The sequence below is a fragment of the Rhyacophila brunnea genome, unplaced genomic scaffold, assembly GCF_057557595.1.
Source record: "Rhyacophila brunnea isolate RB1 unplaced genomic scaffold, BYU_Rbru_1.0 scaffold_4, whole genome shotgun sequence".
NCBI lineage: Eukaryota > Metazoa > Arthropoda > Insecta > Trichoptera > Rhyacophilidae > Rhyacophila > Rhyacophila brunnea.
In genome coordinates, this window is record NW_028233068.1 from 41,341,362 (window position 1) to 41,360,598 (window position 19,237).

The following is a 19,237-nucleotide window of genomic DNA, read 5'->3' on the forward strand; positions in this document are numbered from 1 at the left end:
ATAAATAATCAGCAATACAATATAGTACCGACACAAAATTTGTCGAATAAACGAGTTATTACAAAAATATATTGTGTAGGATAAATAAAATTATTAAAAATTTAATTTTTTTTCGGTTAATTAAAATTTAATCCTATTCAAATAAAACTGTAAATATACATAAAACACTGTTATTCTTTAGTAATTACTACATCAATTATAAGTAAATGATTTGTGGAATAAATTGGACAATGGTTCAATACCGCCACTGGGTTGATAACTTTGCAATAGTATTTTGAAGGCATCCCAGTTCTGGTATCATTCCCAAAGTACATGTTCGAAATCATAAAACGTTACAAGGCGTTGTATAAATTCCGCTCCCAAATCACTTCGAAGAAGGAAAACACGCCATCTTGTTCGCACTCTAGTTTTGAATACGTGGCATTCGGATTAATTGCTTTCAACATTAATTTATTTCAACATATAAAACTGTGTCGTTTTACCCTTCTCTGAAAAAAACGTATGCCTTATTTGAAAATAAATAATTGCTATTATTAAATTAGATTTTTATATTATTATTTAATATATACATTACAAGTATTAATTGTTACTCATCAGTTATTACTTCTGATTTTTATTTATTTTTTAATATGTTTCTACAATTTTTGTTCATTAAAACTAAGTTTAGTGTAGGTAACTTAATGTATTATGACCAAGATGACGGCATTTATCACCGGTATTTATCGTATCACCTTGTTTGAAGGATTAGATTCTTTGTTCTTGAAATTATTAATAACCTCCCCCCGGTTACTCTGGTAGTGTTGATAGGTATTCTGGCATCTGGTTCGATACTAATTTTTGTAACTTTAATAACGTAACTGCGGCTGTGTCCGCGTGTATCTTGTTTGTTTTACTGGTTTCAATAAACATTTTTTGGTGTCCATTTTGGAACATTCTTAAATGATTTTATTATTTTTCTTGACCTGATATGTCCCTTATGTTGAAATAAGACAGGAGAGGAGTCAGGCAAGATGGCGCCCTCTGATACTATAATTAATTGATTATTTTTCTTAATCCTAAGTGCTGAAACCTGGAAGATTTATAACCAAAAGACAACGTGGAAATCCACGACCTACTGTTTGTAGGTATTATAAACCTACGGGGATGGAATCCTCGTGTTATACCGCTTTTTATTGTTTTGTATTGAGCTAAGTCCGGATGTTTAAACGAATTATCTATATCTATTTAGCCATGGTAGAATCGTTTCAACGTCTTGATTTGGAGTTCGGACGGATTCCATGCTGACTTAATCACATTTAAAATATTATACTAAAATTAAGAATTATTTAATCTTGTCTGTAGGCTGTAGGTATATCCAAGAAACGTCATCTTACTACATTTTAATAATATAAAAAGTCATAATATATGCAATAATAATATGAAAGTAAGTATTCAATAAACGCATACGTTTTTATTTACATTATTGTAAGTTTATCTTTGAATTAAAAAGAAACTATATTTATATTTGATTTATTTAACTAGGTTGATTTAAAAAAATACTTTTCCATTTCAATTATTAGATTTTTTTGGATGTGTCATTATTTTTTTGGATATGTGCGGTATTGCAGTCATTAAAATTTAATTTAATTATTATTTAATAATCTCCCATCGTGCAGTTTCATCAAAATCAGATGAGTACCTAATAATTTCTAACGTTTGTAATATTCTATGCTAATACATAGAAAAATTATACGACATTATACTATATTTAACTAATTGCATTAAAAATATACCTACTTATTATTTATTTGTGAACGCAAACATTATATTATTTGCAATGATGACAAACAGTTTTTTGTTTTGTTTAAATGGATTTTAAGCCACCTCGCTAAGTGCCACACGCAACTGACAATAATTACTATTGACAACACAATTAAATCTAGTATTATTGTGGTGTAGGTTTTAACTTCAATGAATTAAGAACTATACATTCAATTTTCAATATTCAAGATTTTTTTTTTGAATTTTGTTTTTATGTATGCTAAATTAAAGTTACCTGGAAAAACTTTAGTTTTTCTATTTATTTTTTATGATAGTATTAAGAGTATCAGAATTACAAAAGTATTATTGACAAATTTAGAATAAAAGTGATTTAAAAAAAAATGAGTATAAGTGTGGATACTAAGTGAATTTTTAATCTCTTTCAGGCTGTTGAATACCTGAAGAAGCGGACTCCAGCGAGAGCTGCTGTTATGATATTTGCCGTTTGGCTTATGTCCGGCCTCATCTGTATACCTCCACTTCTTGGCTGGAGAGCGAAACGAGTGCAAGAGGAATACCCCAAATGCAAGGTAAGAGTAACAAACATAATTAATTATTAGACGTACACAATTTCGACATCACTACGTATCGCTTCAGCCTCAGAATATAAGGCTAGATATTTTTTTACCATCAATGAATGCTGCAGTCTAGGGGTCTAGGCCAGAGGTTGACAAATCAAGTGAGAAGAGCCAAATTATCAAGGAAACAGGATACAGAGAACAGGAAGAACAGGAAACAGAGAGCCGCATATATGTAATATACATAATGATATATATGGATTTGGATTTTTAGGAGAAAAAAAGTTCAAGATTTAAAAAAAATAATAATTAGATTAGCGTCCATGCATCGCTTTTCATAGCTTTACTATATCTGACAAATAGCTACTTATTTCTAATTGAATAGGTACATGATTGTAAATTTTCATACGTTATTCTGCTTCTTAGTTTATTTTTATATGGTTCATAGATAAGAATGTTTGTTCGCATATTTACTCATATGTAGAGCCAAATATTGTGAAAATACCAAAAGTTAGTTTTTTTAACGCGTCATAATTTATTTCATGCAAACTATTCCATGTATCAAATATTATTGTTTCTATTTTAGGCAGTTATTTTATAGCTGTCTACCTGTGCTGAGAAATCAAATTGGATTTCTCTCTTTTGAGTTCAAGAGGCTGGTCAGATCTGTTAATTTGTTACTCCAAAGTTCCATGCTTTTTTTAATTAACTGCATCTGGGGTGGACCAGCATCTGTATCGAATGGTGTCAAGTTAAATTCATTGACATTTATTTTAAGAGGATGTACGATAAAAGCTAGTGTATTCTTATTTACACTAAACTGGTGAAAACGTTCACCAAAACTGTTCTTCATTTTTCCTAATACGCTGTTGAAATAAATTGCATCGAAACAAGTACCTTTTTCGTCACGATACCGTTTTCAATTGTTGAAGTGAAGTAATTCACCTCTCTCTATATCTTCGGTTAGAATTTGTAGTTTATTTGCAAAGCACTCTACTTCTTCCAATATTGTATATGCAAAATTTCCTTTCCCTTGCAACAATATATTCAAAACATTACGTTGTGAAGTAATGTTGACCATAAAATGTAATTTTTGTAGCCATGTGTCTTCTTCCAATTCCTGATGTTTGATGTTTTTCGCATGTTATGAGTAGAGTAAAGAGTGCTAGAGAGTATGCCGTACGAGTCTAAATTTATTCGGCGGCTCTATCTCATAAACTCATAAGTTTTAAGGTTGCTTGAGATGAGGTGAAATTGGAACTCATGTCTGAAGAGCCGCAAACGTATATGCAAAGAGCCGCATGCAGCCTGCAAGCCGCTTATTCCGACCCCTGGTCTAGGCCATCAACCAGAAAACTCGTGAAAAAATACGAGAATAATAACTATAAAAAATATATAAATTCTATATCCTCATATGAAAGCATAGTAAGTTTTAATAACGTACCCAAGTTAAAGAAAACTGCAGATAGGTACATGTTTGTTATTCAAATGAGCGTCTTGGGGTAGAGAACATAGTTTCAATGGTATATTTTATATTACTATTATATAAAACATTTTCAAAGAAATACTGTGTGATTTTTTTTAGCGATGTATGGACACAATATGTAGAAAAATTGTGGTTTAAAATCTTAAATATGTTATTTGGATACTTGTACAAAAACAAAGTAAAAGTGATGAATAGATTAAAATTAATTATAATTAATTATGTAAACGCGGATTTTGATAAGTAATTTTATAGATTCATTGTTGTTTTATTAATAATTGCACCCATTTTTGTGTATATGATTTTTAGCTTAAATAAATGCATTTATGAACATTACATTATTATTAATAATATCTTAAGAGCTATCGATTGTTCAATGCAGAAATATCACATGTATTATATTCTTTAATATACATAAAAAAACTTTTTTAATACCACTTATTATTCCTATACAACTGTGATGAAAATTTGCGATAATTTAATTATTTGTATGTGAACTTTAGTTTAATGTATTGTATTTATTAAAATATAATGTACGAAAAGAGATATAGCTCTTAATTTAATTAATAATACTACGGTTAATCAATAATATTCCAGACAACTTTATTTCATATTAATTTGTTTAGTTGTTCAGTGCTGTAATAAATAAAGTACAATTGTAATAGAAAAAATAGCTAATAAAGTTAACTCACTGTCAGAAATCTAGTGTTCGATTTTCGCAACATCAACAAAGGTTTCAACTTGTATGAAGTATTAATTCATTTACTCAATATAATATAGGGTGGATATAAAGTATTCTCGTATAAAAGAGCAAAATATGAATGAGGAAATAAATATTATAAACTAAGATAAAAGTAATGTGTTATTTTCTATATTTTCTTGCTTAACGCTTTCGCTGCTGAATAGATAATGAGATTTTAATTGCCTCCTTTAAAATGCACGTTAATTACATCGATCGGCCGCCTGGTCATTACGCACCGTGTGCGTCTTCCGCGTCCAAAGTATTAATAGGTTCATGTTATATTGTTTAAAGCTCGATGGTTGAATTATGTAGCACAAATAAACAAGACTGGGCATTGCCGAAATAAATCTTGGATGGTAGATCAGATTGTTGCAGGCTTAGTGGGTGCCTAAAATTCTATGGCCGGGCGGTATCAATAAGCAAAAAAAGTATATGGGAAGATAAGTAAGATTTAAAAAAAAAAAAACTAGAAGCCAAAATGATACTGATTATATGAATCACAGTCAGGTGGTGGTAAAATGTTCATCTATAAATTCGTATGTAGTGGGTTAGAATACCGTGCTTAGCAGTCTTTTTTTTAATAATTAATCTGTTGTTGATCCAAAGTAACGACGTACTTGGAAGAGCTGATCACCAAAAACGTAAAAATTATGCAAAGAGAATTTGGAAATATGTATAAGCTCAGCTTAAAACGATAGAAATAAATTGATTTTTTTTAGGAAATTTAAGATTCCATTTAAATCGGAAGCATTAGCATTTTTTTTAGTAATTTTAATTGTATGGGGAAGGAATATAAATATATTTTTGTAAACAATTCATTTTTTAATGGTTGCCAGTAGTCGTGACTAATTTTAATTTTATCGATAAGAACAAAATTTAACTAGGTACTTATTTGTAAGAATAATGCTAGGAATTTTGAAACTTATGAATATAATAATTATTTTGCCATTTATATTTAAGTTTTTGTAAAATTATACTAAATTCTTAAATAACTATTTTTTTTAACAACGAATAATTCGCAAAAGAGATGGAGGTTCGATTCCTGCGGGGTGTCTTATTTTTTTCATAATTATGTATATACTAAATTCATTTTTAGTTTATTTTTTAATAGTTTTTAGTAAATATATTTTATCAGAATATAATTTTTAAGATTTGCATTATGTGCACCATGTAGGTACTTTCTCGCGTTGTTCCACGTATTGAATTATAAATGATTGATCGAGTTTCGAAACGCAATGGAAGGCAAAATAAATGATTCTGAAGCAATGCTAACAGTAATTATTTTTGTATGATACATGAAAAACAAAAAAATTCTCATATATCATTCCAACAAAATGATGATATATTGAATGTCATATAACATTGCAATTTAAGCTTTCACTGAAGTGAAAAGGGAAAAAATATAAACGCTTTCTAGAATTTAAATGCATTGATAAAAAAATGAAAGTCATTGATTTTTCCACGAAGCATGTATTGTTGGGTTTCTTAACCTTTTGGGCCACGACCCAGATTAGGGTAATAGTTGTAGTTTTATGACCCAAGAAATAGTTAATAAAATAATACAGACAACAATTAAATTTAGTTGGTATTTTAATAATACAAATTAGATAATCTATTTATATTAGTAATACCAATAATCTAATTTATTAAAATGTAAAACTTGGCTTTGAATAAGTTTTGAAAGATCACTAAATCATGGTGTTATAATATATTGAATCGGCTGAATCTTCCTCGTTAGGTGCCTAACTAATTAGAGTTGACAATTTTGAGAAGTATATTTTATATGTTGTTGCATTCATATATAAAACAATTCGCTTATAAATGATCGCATTTTTTTAATCATAATGCACCATAATTAACCATTATTATAAATGAAATATTATTAAGACGGTATTTTAGTGAAACGGCAAATAATTTTCAACTATAGGTGCGACGAAATTTCGGACTGGATAGCAATCGGAGAGCGAAAGTCTAGCTGTAAACACGTCAATTTGTTTTGTGATGGAGACGGGGCAATTATTTGTTAAATCGTTTAAAAATGACTAAAAAACGTTACCCATTTACTTGAAAAAGAAAACATGTCAATGAATATATTATTATTATTACTGATAGAATAATAAATGTAACATTAAATGGACGCATGTTGACTTTTTGAGAAATTATGTTTTGTTCTGCACGCGTCACTTGCACAATCTTCGCGTTGCATAGTCACAATCGTTTTAGACTGTGCCTCAGCTGCAGTGTAGTCTTAACGATAGTTCAAATAATATGTAATAAACACCTTGTTGATTATTTTAATTAAAAATAAAACTATGAAAAAGATACATATACAACGTTAGTATATTTATAGAGTCGCCAAAATAAGCTTTAGCGAATTATGAAAATATTTGTTGTTACTTCAAATAAGCAGTGGTTTGAAATGTTTTTAAAACTGTGGCAGCGTATGTTGTTATCTCAAAAATACTATTATTGTTGAAAATATTTTAAAACCCACTCAAGATGCCAATCAACACTATAATTATGTTAAGTAACCTCTGCCCTATTGTATAAATTTGAATAAAATGGCACTTTGTCCAAAATATATATAAATATTTACGACTAACGATTTTTAACAAAAAAATATTGACTGTAAAATAATAAAATTTCAAACATTTATTTGTCTTAAAAGCAGCAATATCTGGGTAATATTGTATAATAAATAATAAATTAAATATATTATTGTGTAATTTGTATTGTTGTAGTGTATAGAAATTGCACACTTAAAAAATGTAACTTTAGCGTCGGGATTTCTGTATTTCGGTAAAGTATTTTGAATTTGAATTGCAATTTTCAAAGGAAAAATCTTACTTGTGCACAGCTTTTGGCCACGCACGAAAGCTCGGTATTGGTAGGTAGGTACTATGTGTATTGTGTATAGTAGTATTAACACCATGCGCGCACATAGGTATAAAAGTTTTATAAAAGTATATTAAAAATCATTTACTAAAGGTATTTTTACCATTGCTTCATAAATCATAAATCAAAAAAAAATAATATTAATCAAATTTCATCAATCTATGAAGGTATCTATAATTTTTTGTGTATATTTGGATTTCATATTAATAAAATAAAACAAAAATAATATATTAATAATTTCATTAATTAAGAACATGAATAGTATCATCCGTTCGAAAATGACTAACAACACTGTTAAACTAGGTATTTTTAAATTTTCTGTAATAATTTTTCAACTGAGAATATTCCTCAAATCAGACAAAATTTGTCCTTACCGATATTATTTGATATGGACTAAGTATATGGTGTATACATATTATAGTTATAAATTAATTGTCCATATCTCTTCCTTAATAATAAGAATTAATAATAATTAACACCATTAAATAAATATTTAATACATAAAATATCCCACTGTGGGAAACCCTGTAAATATTTTTAAAGATCGATTCAAAATATTTAAAAAAAATCCATATTATATCCGTACTGACAATCTTGATCAATTGTATAACTGTTATATATAATATAAAAGTTTATCAAATATAACTTTAAATTATAATATGTCGATTATATTATATTAATAAAACAACAATATTGTAGGAACCTTTTAAATTTGGTGAACTTAATATGGATACCTAAGTTGTAAAAAAAACTTTCAGGTCGGTCGGACAAAAAGAGGTTAATAGAATCACGTGGAGTAAAGCTTTGATATGAGCTTTCGCTTTAAAAGCTCATGAAGGTGCTAAAATATAACTTGGCATTCACAAAGGGTACGAAATTGTTTGGGTTTTAGAAGAGTACCTAACCAGTCTTTTGATGTCGTAAACATGATAATTGTAATTGTATTTATATATTTTATGAAGAGTTTACAACAAACCCTGTATTAAAATATGATTTTCTATATTATTTGGTAATAATTTATACATAATATCATATTGTTTATCAATCTTATTAAAATACTCTTTCATTATTTGAGAAATATTCAATTCTACTATAGATATTATATTAAAATATATATATTTACATTTACATATTATAATATGTACCGCTTCTGCTTTAATTTATTTGTTATTTCATGTCATGTTGTGAATTTGTAATTTGTAAAGTTCACTACACGTAAATAAATAAATTTGAATTTGAATATTGTGTACTGTATAGGTACTGTACAATTTTATATAACCAGTGATATATATTTTCACGATATTTACGATATTTCTACAAAACTGAAATTTTACAAACATTAAAAAAATAAGCCCTTTTTTCTGTATAGTATGATCCAATTTTAATCAGGTATTACAACGTTGCTATTATATTGTTAATTATTTTTGAATTTATTTTAATATTAATTCATCCTTTTATCACGTGGAATATATTTTTTTTGTGAAAATATTTTATGGAAAAATCTGTACGTATAATAAATAACCTGTATAATAATCTGCATTCTTGTGCGCTAGCCAATAATTCGATGAAAAAATAATCTGTTACTAATCGGTCAATGAACACGAGAAATAGATTTTATAATAATGAATTTGGAGTGCAGGAAATAAATGGAAAATACAAAAACACCTCATTGTATAAAATTCAGCTACTGTTTGCATTATTCAACAATTTCCTCGGTTAGCTTAGAGGCTACGTATATAATTGAAAATTAATTAGTAAGCGAATGAATAATTCAACTGATTAAATTTGATTTTGACAGTTTCAAGCCTACCAGATGAGTACTTTGTATAAGTGTTTCTAATATGATTTTAGACTATGAAATAATAATATATTCGTAACAGAAACCTTATAATTAAATTGTGTAGTTTTATAGAAAATAATTATGTACATATTATTACTAAAGACGATATTAATGATATATTATATTGTACTTACCTAATAGGTAAAATATTATTATGATGTGACAATAGAAAAATATTGTTTTATATTATTAATATAATAATGAGTCGAGTTAATGTGATCTTATTTTAGGCATACACCATAAATAGTGTGCATAATATTATGTAATAATTTTGTATGGATTTTTTTGGAAATAACTTTGATAATTTAGCGCCCAAAGTAACTCTAATTATCACTAAGTAATTCAATAGTTGAAAAAAATTTTAAAAATAATAAGAGTAATATAAATATTTTTTTTAAAAACCTTTGAACCTATATTATCTTTGTACCTATGAATTTGACATTCTTTATACATTTGGTATTATACAAATAAAAAATAATTAATATTGCATATTTTACATTTAAAATATAAGTCTTTATTGTATTTATGAATATTATTTCTTTTTGAATACATCGAGTGCAGTGCCCATATATTGACGTTGGTGAGAGTCCAACACTCCGGCACCTAGGTTAGTATTGGTCGAATCAGCGTCATGTTCATTAGAATTTTACATTAAGATACGTATGACATTCTTATTGTTTATCAGAGAACCAAGGTACCCATATAAAACTATCGACACATTCAAAGAAATAGTCGTTGATTCAAAGATCTGGGGGACTATGTACTTAGTTGATGAGAATAAGTATCTATTTCATGTTTGTAACATTGATCTTCAAGCCAATGTTTCTTTGCGGGAGCTTTCAGAGCAGCAAAAGGTTCTACTAAATTATATTTTGGAATCATGTCTAAGTCATCCACATAGTCAAGAATCTATACTTGTTTAGATATTAATATTACATTATATAATGATTAATTCTTTCGTTTCTCCACATGTAAGAATGGTTATAGCATTTCATATAATAAGTGTTATCATTCTTTTTACGATAAGTGGCTTTATTAAGCTTACTGTCATTTACAAAAGTTGGCTTTGTATAGAAAGTATACTATCAAGAGTACTATAAATAGTGGTGTAGTAACATAAAATCGATAATACTATTAAGTTGTGCCAGTCTATTTTTCGAAGCGCGTTAACCCAACAATACGAAAGGACGCTGAGACCGCTCGCATTACTGTGGGGCAGCGTCGAATCGCCGGTCACTCGATCTCCTGCCATCACTTTGAAAAGCGCCAATTTCCCACTGTCGGCCAACAATTTAACATCCCTTACCTCGTCGTCCCACCCCTAAACACCAGCGAACGAAAACTAGTTCATTCAAAGATACATATTCATATTATATTCATAAATATGATTTCCCTATTTCCTGGCCTTTGCAATGTCATTTTAATGTTAGTAGGTACTAAAAGACTTATTTTTAAAAGAGATAATCTTTCATAGTTTAATACTCTAGCTTTATTCTGAACATTAGATAAAATTTTGTACGGAGGAACAATTGATTTTATTAATTTTCTTAAATTCATTTAATTCATGAAATTATTATTTTATTGTAGTAGATGTAGTAATCCAGTGAACCCACAATTCTACGATTTTCAAGGGACCTTAGAAAAAAAACGATAAATTCGAGATACCTACATATTTTTTTTCAAAACTCTTTTTTCTCCTGGATTGTTTCGACGTCTTGAATTATTTTCAGTTTCTCAACTAGAGTTGTAGTTTTCTTCATGGGGGGCATTTTAGTTGAGACTTATAAAACTTTGTGATACGAGATGCGAGGCAAGCCTGTGCGTCGACCGACCAGTGCAAACAAAGCGATGCGACTGAAAGGTCTGTAATACTATAATAGTCTGTAATAATAAACAATTCTACGAAAGCGAAATAAAGAATATTCAACAAAAACGGTCAATCGGGTTTGTGGCGAGACCATAATATTTAGACGATAGATCGAGGAAAACGATACATTGGGGAACGGTTAATGCGGGATTTTATTTAACATTGCTCTTATGGGTGTTTGGCGGGACATTCAAAAATGAACGATCCGTGCGGGAAAACGATTTATGCGCGAACGGTAGATCGGGGTTCCACTGTATTTGTATAGGTAAATTATATCATAATATCATATTAATCCCACGCACCCACGATGGACAAGCGGTGTTGTATCGATTTATAACGCCGTGGTTCTGGGATTCTAATCCCGAGTCTGACAAAGCGTATACCTGATAGATTGATCGACTGGCTATTTCCTAATTTATCTGGTAAGTGTTGCAATAATGCGATGAAATTTTGAATAAAAATCAATGGCACTTAATCTGTTAATAGTTATTATTACTTATGTGGTAAATATGTTATTAAGTTATTACAGACCGTTCAGGTTTAATTAATAAATAAATATGTTTACGCAGTCTTACATCCCTGTCTAGATAAATTACATTCTCTCAAATATTTTACGCATTTCAAATAATGAAACACATCTCTTACTATTTAATTACTGTTTTACATGCATCGCGATCAAAGTAAAATGTTCTGTATTCCGACGCTAAGTCTTTCTGGCCCCGTGACGTCAGCAAACTGACACTTAAGGACCCTTACGGTATAGCTGGGACGATCCACCGCGCGGGATAAGGCGTCTTCTTATAATGCCCACTTGTTCCATGGCTTTTCTGTATAAATAATACCTGGGGGAAACTTAAAAACAAAATAGTTTACGTAAGAAGGTAAACTTCTAACATAATTCATATATAACAATATGACCCCTGTTCATAAATAATAAATAGTTGACGTCAGGTTGACGCATACTTCATTTTTAACGTTTTTATTGATATACCTACCTTTTTCTATATTCGCTCTTTTTGTTAATTATAATTATATTGAATTAATGCTCTACTACTAAACTTTATTATTTCATCGTTCCAGCGGGCTTTTAGAAGTTGGTGGTGACATTAATTTGATGATTTGTGTAGTGATGACTTATCCTTAGAGTGATGTGGTATAATCATCACCACTTCGAGGATTGATATTATGCGTAGTTTATATTGTTATTTTATTATATTTTTAGATCCTTTAATTTTATACCCAATAATCGTCTTCCAATATTGGTTTTTGGGCGTCTTTTTAATTTATGCTACATATTTCAAAAATATACTTATAGAAAAACATAATATTTGTAATAAAGTACAGCGAGATAACGTTTGAATTACTGTGTATATACGTATAATAACGGAAACACAACTATCATTAATTTAATTTAATAAAACGCAATTTTTTTAGTATTTATTTCACTTGTAATAAATTTAATCAGGACCGGTTTCGTCCGCCTCAGAGGTTCAGTTGAAAATTTCCGTCTGAGGCGGACGAAGCCGGTTTAGATATATTTATTAAAAGTAGAATAAGTACTAAACATACGTTTTATTAAATTAAATTAATAATACAATGCATTTGCACCATGAATTGACAGTTAACACAATAAAATAAATTAAGGAAACACAACTATTTGATAACATGACATGATGGTACATGTTAGGTAGGCATTGTGCCTAAAAATCTTAAACATAATTAATGGGATAAAAATAGCCTAGGTATATAATAATAATATAAATATGAATCTCATGATTGATTGTTACATCTACAACGAAAACCAAATTCATAAAATAATATATACATACCTACTAATGTATTAGGATAATCTGTTTGAGCAAAAGAACGTAACAAATAATTGAGAAGAATTGATAGGGATAGTCTATCCACGAGAACCAGTATATCGTATGTATATTAAAAAAAACACTTTTGGAAAAATGCAAATATTATTTTTAGGTGTATGTTGTGTATCGAGTTTCAGCTTTATAGTTTTAGAAATTGGACGTTTTTGTTATGAACATATACAAAAAATGTATTGACTCTGAAAGATAGGAAAAAACTCTGTTAGTACTTAAATAATGTTATGCAAAATCATGCATACTTTACACTAGGTCTATGGTACATACTATACAATACACGTTTTTCCCTTTTTTAATTAAAAAAAAATGTCTAATATTTAATAACCTTAAAAAAATAATTTTATAATATATTATAAGGTTCTGATACTGTTTGTGAAATTTGAATTGAATGAGGGTTACAGCAAAATAATATATTAAATCATGTCAATAAATTACATTACATAAATGCTTATCATTTCGTATACTTTGTTTATCTGAGTTATGTATGTAAATTAAGTGTTATTCTGGAATACAAATCATGCGTAAAAATTTGGTTTTGCATGGGACAGCATAATAGTAGAATTAGAAGAAATATCAAGAAACAGTTTATGATATGAACGTAGCGTGAGACACGCTGATTTTTTTTCGGCTGATATATAAATGAGTAAACAATAAATTTCTTAGCTAAAACGTTGTCAACATGCTGTTTTTACAAACGTAAAAAATGTTACAAGCAAACATTAGGATAATATCGATTAGCATTAATTATTTACCTTAAATCGTACACAAACTGTTGACTTGATATTAATTTTTGACTTTATTGGCTTTAATCTAAATTTATTAAGATTACAACAGTTTTCTTACGGACTATAATTTATATAAGGGACATGATAATTTAATAACAATTTATATAAAGATATCTAATAGTGTTTTGTTTTAGTAATTAGGTACACGTTAATTAAAAATAAATAAAGCACAATACTATATGATATAATGCACACACGGAGGTCTCAGGTTCAAATCCCGGTTTTGGCAATATTTACATGTTGTTCTTCAACGCATATTTAAGCCCAGAGCATGCATTTGATATTTTTTACGATTGGCTCACCTAACAACCATTTCTCATAAAAAACACTGTTGTGAAACCCTATAACAATATAATATTTATGTGGATTTCTCAAAGCCTGAGTAGTGTCATTGTTTTACTTCTACTACTGCATCATTGTTTCACTATAATATTACTGTCACTGAGAATCATAGCGTATTATTCAATTATTTAAAAAATATAAAAATATATTTTCACTTAATCAGACTTGAACCAATTCAGCTAGCGATGCAATTTTCAATCAAGGAAACCAATGAATAAGGATGCTGATGAAACGACGCGTAAGAAGATATGTATAGAACTCACGAATCTAATTAAATAGTAATAGGTCAGAGATGTCACACAGTGACTTGATAACCACTGGATAAATCGAGCCATATTAGGTACCTAGGGCCGTATGTATGAGATTACCAAAATCTTTATAAGCTATTTAACTGATTTTCCACCATATAGCATATAGCACTGTTTGTGACGTAAGCAATCTGATGTCACACGTCATTCAAAATGGCTGCTTCATCTGTCACTTTCAAATGTCATTTTAATAATGCATTTATTACAACAAAAGTTTGCTTGAAAGATCTTTAAAGATAACTGTAATAAACAAAGCAAAAGTCTCAAAAATCAATAGTGTGTCATACGGTGATTGGTATAAATGAGAATATTATTATACAGAGATCATTACATATTTTTATCTAAATCCATTTTCATTTCTGTCATTATTTATTCTTATTCCGTTTTGACATCTAATAATAGAAGTGATTGAAGTGAAGTTAGTCATATTAATATAATTGTATGTATTGCCACCAAATGGAAATGTTTACTGGGAATACTATATCCTTTCGTACAGTAGAATTATAAAATAAATGTTATAAAATAACTGATAAATTATTTAAAGTTCATTATAATTATTCATTTATAATTATTAAATTTATATGGTACCGTTTGCACACTTTCAGACACATTTACAATTTCAAAATTTTAAATTAATGGTCGGGGAATGAAATTTTATAAGTTTGCCATTATATGGACGTCATGACACATTATGACGTCGCTAAACAACGGATCACATTTGCACTCATGCATACAAATTAGCAGTATTTAGCCTATAAAGTATTTGGGAATCTCATGCATACGACCCTAAGTGGCACAAAACGACCACAGCATTGCTCGTACATGGATTGCAATGAATAACTAGTGATGAAAAACTGTGAAAATATCTAAAGAAGGACTTCATACAGAGATAGATCCTTGTTGATTATTTAATATGAACAGATCTAGTGTTATAATGGCATTATTATTACGAGACCAGTGTTGCTTATTACCATTTTTATATTGATAATAGTACAAAGATATACAAAAATATAGTACATTGAAAAACTACAGTATACGGAACATTTTTGCTAATCTTTCAAAATTATAGTACAACTTACTATTACGCAGTATCAAAATTCATCATCATTATCACCGTCCAGCCGGGATCAATCCACTTCTGGAAAAAAAGTATATCAAGTAAGGAATTGAGTCCTTTGTAACCACTGCACGACGGCATTTGTCCAGCAGTTGTCCACTCGCTGAGTGAATTAACATTTCATCTACATATTGACCTCTATCACATGTTCCTCATTATCTATTGGTTTATCTGCTCTTTTCACGTTATGTCCATCATGCACCTTTTGATACCACGTTGCGCTAGTTGGAATTTTTAGATTTCTATTAATTACATTGTCGATATCTCATATGCATACGAGAGTACTGATAGCACATATTGGTGGGATACTTTATGTTTAAGACACAATTCGAAGTCATTCAGGAGCCCTAATCCCAGTTTTATTCTGCGAACAATCCCGTCAAAGATACTGCCATCATTAATGTGCAGTTTTTGTCTGAGATAGAGGTAGTCATTGACTCGTTCGATTTGACTGGCCATTGGTGACGATCGTTTTTGGTTCATCAAAGTAGTTTTATTTCATAAATGTATAAATTAAGATACTCAATGTATGGGATATCTAATTAGATTATTAATTATCTAAATGTCTAAACTTTTTGAAAAGTCCGACGCCAGGAAAAGCAGTTTATCATTAAATGTCTCTAAGACAAACATTTATCTTTAACATACATAATTTTGAAAACACTCTGAGAAAATATAGGTATTATAACCAATAGAAAAAATCTATCTATTTATAGTATATATATATATATATCTACTATGTGTATTACTTTTTTCAAAAAGATTCTTTCTATTGGTTATAATTTTTTTTTTTCAAAATTATGTGTCTTCAATAATTATAGGTAATGTTACATTCATAAATATTGTGAATTACCTATTCGTTGAATAAAAAAATAGTTGATTTAAAATTTATCTTTAAACCTATTTTGCTGCTTTTATTTGAAAACTCCTGCATCTTGTTTTGAAGAACTTCGGGGTTCTTCACAAATACAAAAATATCGTCTATAAAGCGCAGGTGATGATTTATTTTAACTTACCTATATCATGTTTGAGGATGTATTAAATAGGTAAAATTTGTAATAGTATTTATCTTTTTACAATTATATCTACATAAGCATATACTTTTTTGTTACATTGGTTGTTATTTGTAATTAAGTCATTTTTGTAATTTGTATTTATTATGTATTATATCGCATTGGCCAAATCGCTGTAATGCCATAATACTCTTTTATAAATCAATAATTAAATATTGATTGTAAATAATTGCGGATTCCACTGTTTCCCAGTCGAATTTGGGTAAGATCGTGTCATCTTGCTGGTTACTATGATTAATAAGAAACCTGCATGATGGTTTATAAAATTTTATACTAGCTATTGCACGACAGTATAATACGTTTATTATACAATGTGTAGATATTCCTTGGTTGTACAAGGGTTAATATTATTATCAGTAGCATTGAATAATTGAGGTAAGTTCGTGTCGCCTCAAATTATAGTCGGATGTATTGTACTATAATATTAGTGCAGTTGGCAACATTATGAGACCCACTTAGAATGAATTGTGTATAAGATGTACACTCACAGGGTTTTGATAAAGAGCTTCTTTAGATATTTCTTCTACAGATTTTTTTGAGAGAGATTTATTCATACTGAGAACATCGGTAGGCGGAGAGATTACAAGTGTGAAGGACGTTGAGGATATTTGTATTGATAGAAAAAGGTAAAGGACTACGTATTCCGCCCTTTAAGCAGATAAGAAGGCTCTCTACAGTCATTAGGTACGGAAACCAAGCGTTTTATTACTTTTAAGAGTGCGGTATGAAATTATAAGATATTATAATATCAAAACAACAAAGATATTTTGACTGTGTATTCGCTGAAAATTAACAGTTTTTTTATATGGATCATTTAAAATTATATAGCTACGAACCTATTTTAATTTAATAAATATATCTAGGTATATAAATAATTTAAATATTTTGAAAGTATTAACATAATATTGCTTAATTCAATCAGCGCATCTATTCTATACACAAGACTGCTTTTCGGCCTCTACGGCAGCTGTCTAGGGTAGGTTTGTATCGAAATATTGGCACTTATTGTAATAATTACAATAAATTAGTTGTAATTGTTACAATAATAATTTGTTATGTACTCAACTTGTCTTTTTTAAATAAATAAATACATAAATATGTGCTATGTTTTAACCGCGCGTCTCTTGGCTGTGTTAACTTTAGAGCGAGATAGACACATTTTGACTATTTAGACGGCTAACTTATTGTAACAATTATAATACCTTAATACATATGATAAAGTGATAATATTTATCACTTTATCACTTTAGTGGTTGATAAATATAGAATATGTAATAACTAATATGGTACCTACTTCTTTAAATTTACAGTAATTAAAATATAAAAAAATCAGGAGTGAATATTTTTGATTAGGATATACCTAACAATTTCTTGTTTACTTATATAATATCATGTACGTAGTTGATATGAATGTTTATACTATAATAGAGTATATATAAGACTTTTTCTCTTGTTACTAGAAATTTGGATCTCGTTTCTGTCTTCAACACTTTTACTTACTTACCTATAATTCGCTACATACTTTTCCGCGTCCAATTAATTTATTAGACTTAGCTAAATACTGTAAAATTCTTTGGTATAATAAATGTGAAAACTTAAAACATGTATCTCAATTTGATAACATCCATTTCCCGTATCCTTTAATATCCCCTAAAACCCTTTATTTGTATTTTCTCAACAAACGCTGTTAATCACGAACGTTAATTAAAAATATTTATAAAACATAATTACGTTAAGTAAATAGTAATTTCATTTATGCATTGTTATCTGAGTTGGGGCATAACGTCGTCCTTGCGGATGTATTCGATTTACCAGGGTACCGGTCGCTCGTCCACTGTGATAAAGGGCCTTAATACACATCTAGTTGTTCGAAAACAATAAGGCGTTCATTGTTAATTACGTGTAAACATGTCGGCAGGAGATAGCTTACTTGTGACATGGAGTAATAATCTACATATTTTGTAATGCCATAGCTTGAAAAAGGTACTACTTGAACATGAGAAAGTTACACCTTTTTGCCCAGAGTAATAAACACCAAATAGGAAAATGGTATAATGTACAGAAACATTATTTTTAAATAAATTATGATTTGAACTGTCTAGTCTGTACTGTAATTAATTATGATAACTCGCATTTCAAAATAACACGAGTTTATTAAAATATATTAATTAAATAAAATACAATATGTAGTAATTATTATTTCATGTAGTTTATAATAATTATAACGGCCGGTTTGGTCCGCTTCAATGAGACATTGTCAACTTATTCCAGCTACTTATACTACCAAAATTAAAGACATTTATTTTGATAATAATTTAACAATATAATGTTGCGGCGCTTTTTAGAAGACTATAGGAAGGGGATGATTTAGATCCTACGGGGGGGTTTTATAGTGATTCCAGGCCAAGGCCTGAACAAAAACGATGCATCAGTGCAAGTGAGAAAGTATTCAGCACCCTTATAATCTCTGCGACACGCGCTAGAGTAAGATTAAAGGTTTACAAATGTGTAGAACATTCTGTTGTCGGCGTAGCCGCCAAATCTTAGTTTTTTGCTTAACTAAGCGTCGATAACCTGCAAGCGCGTG

At 29.1% G+C, this 19,237-nt stretch overlaps 1 protein-coding gene across 1 annotated transcript in view; it reads left to right on the plus strand.

Moving 5' to 3' along the window:
* Octalpha2R (alpha2-adrenergic-like octopamine receptor) overlaps window positions 1-19,237 on the plus strand; it is a 546,220-nt gene that overhangs the window by 23,083 nt on the left and 503,900 nt on the right. The window contains exon 2 of the mRNA XM_085954349.1: window positions 2,187-2,330. Coding sequence (XP_085810475.1) covers window positions 2,187-2,330 — 144 coding nt within the window. The remainder of the gene's footprint in view (window positions 1-2,186; window positions 2,331-19,237) is intronic.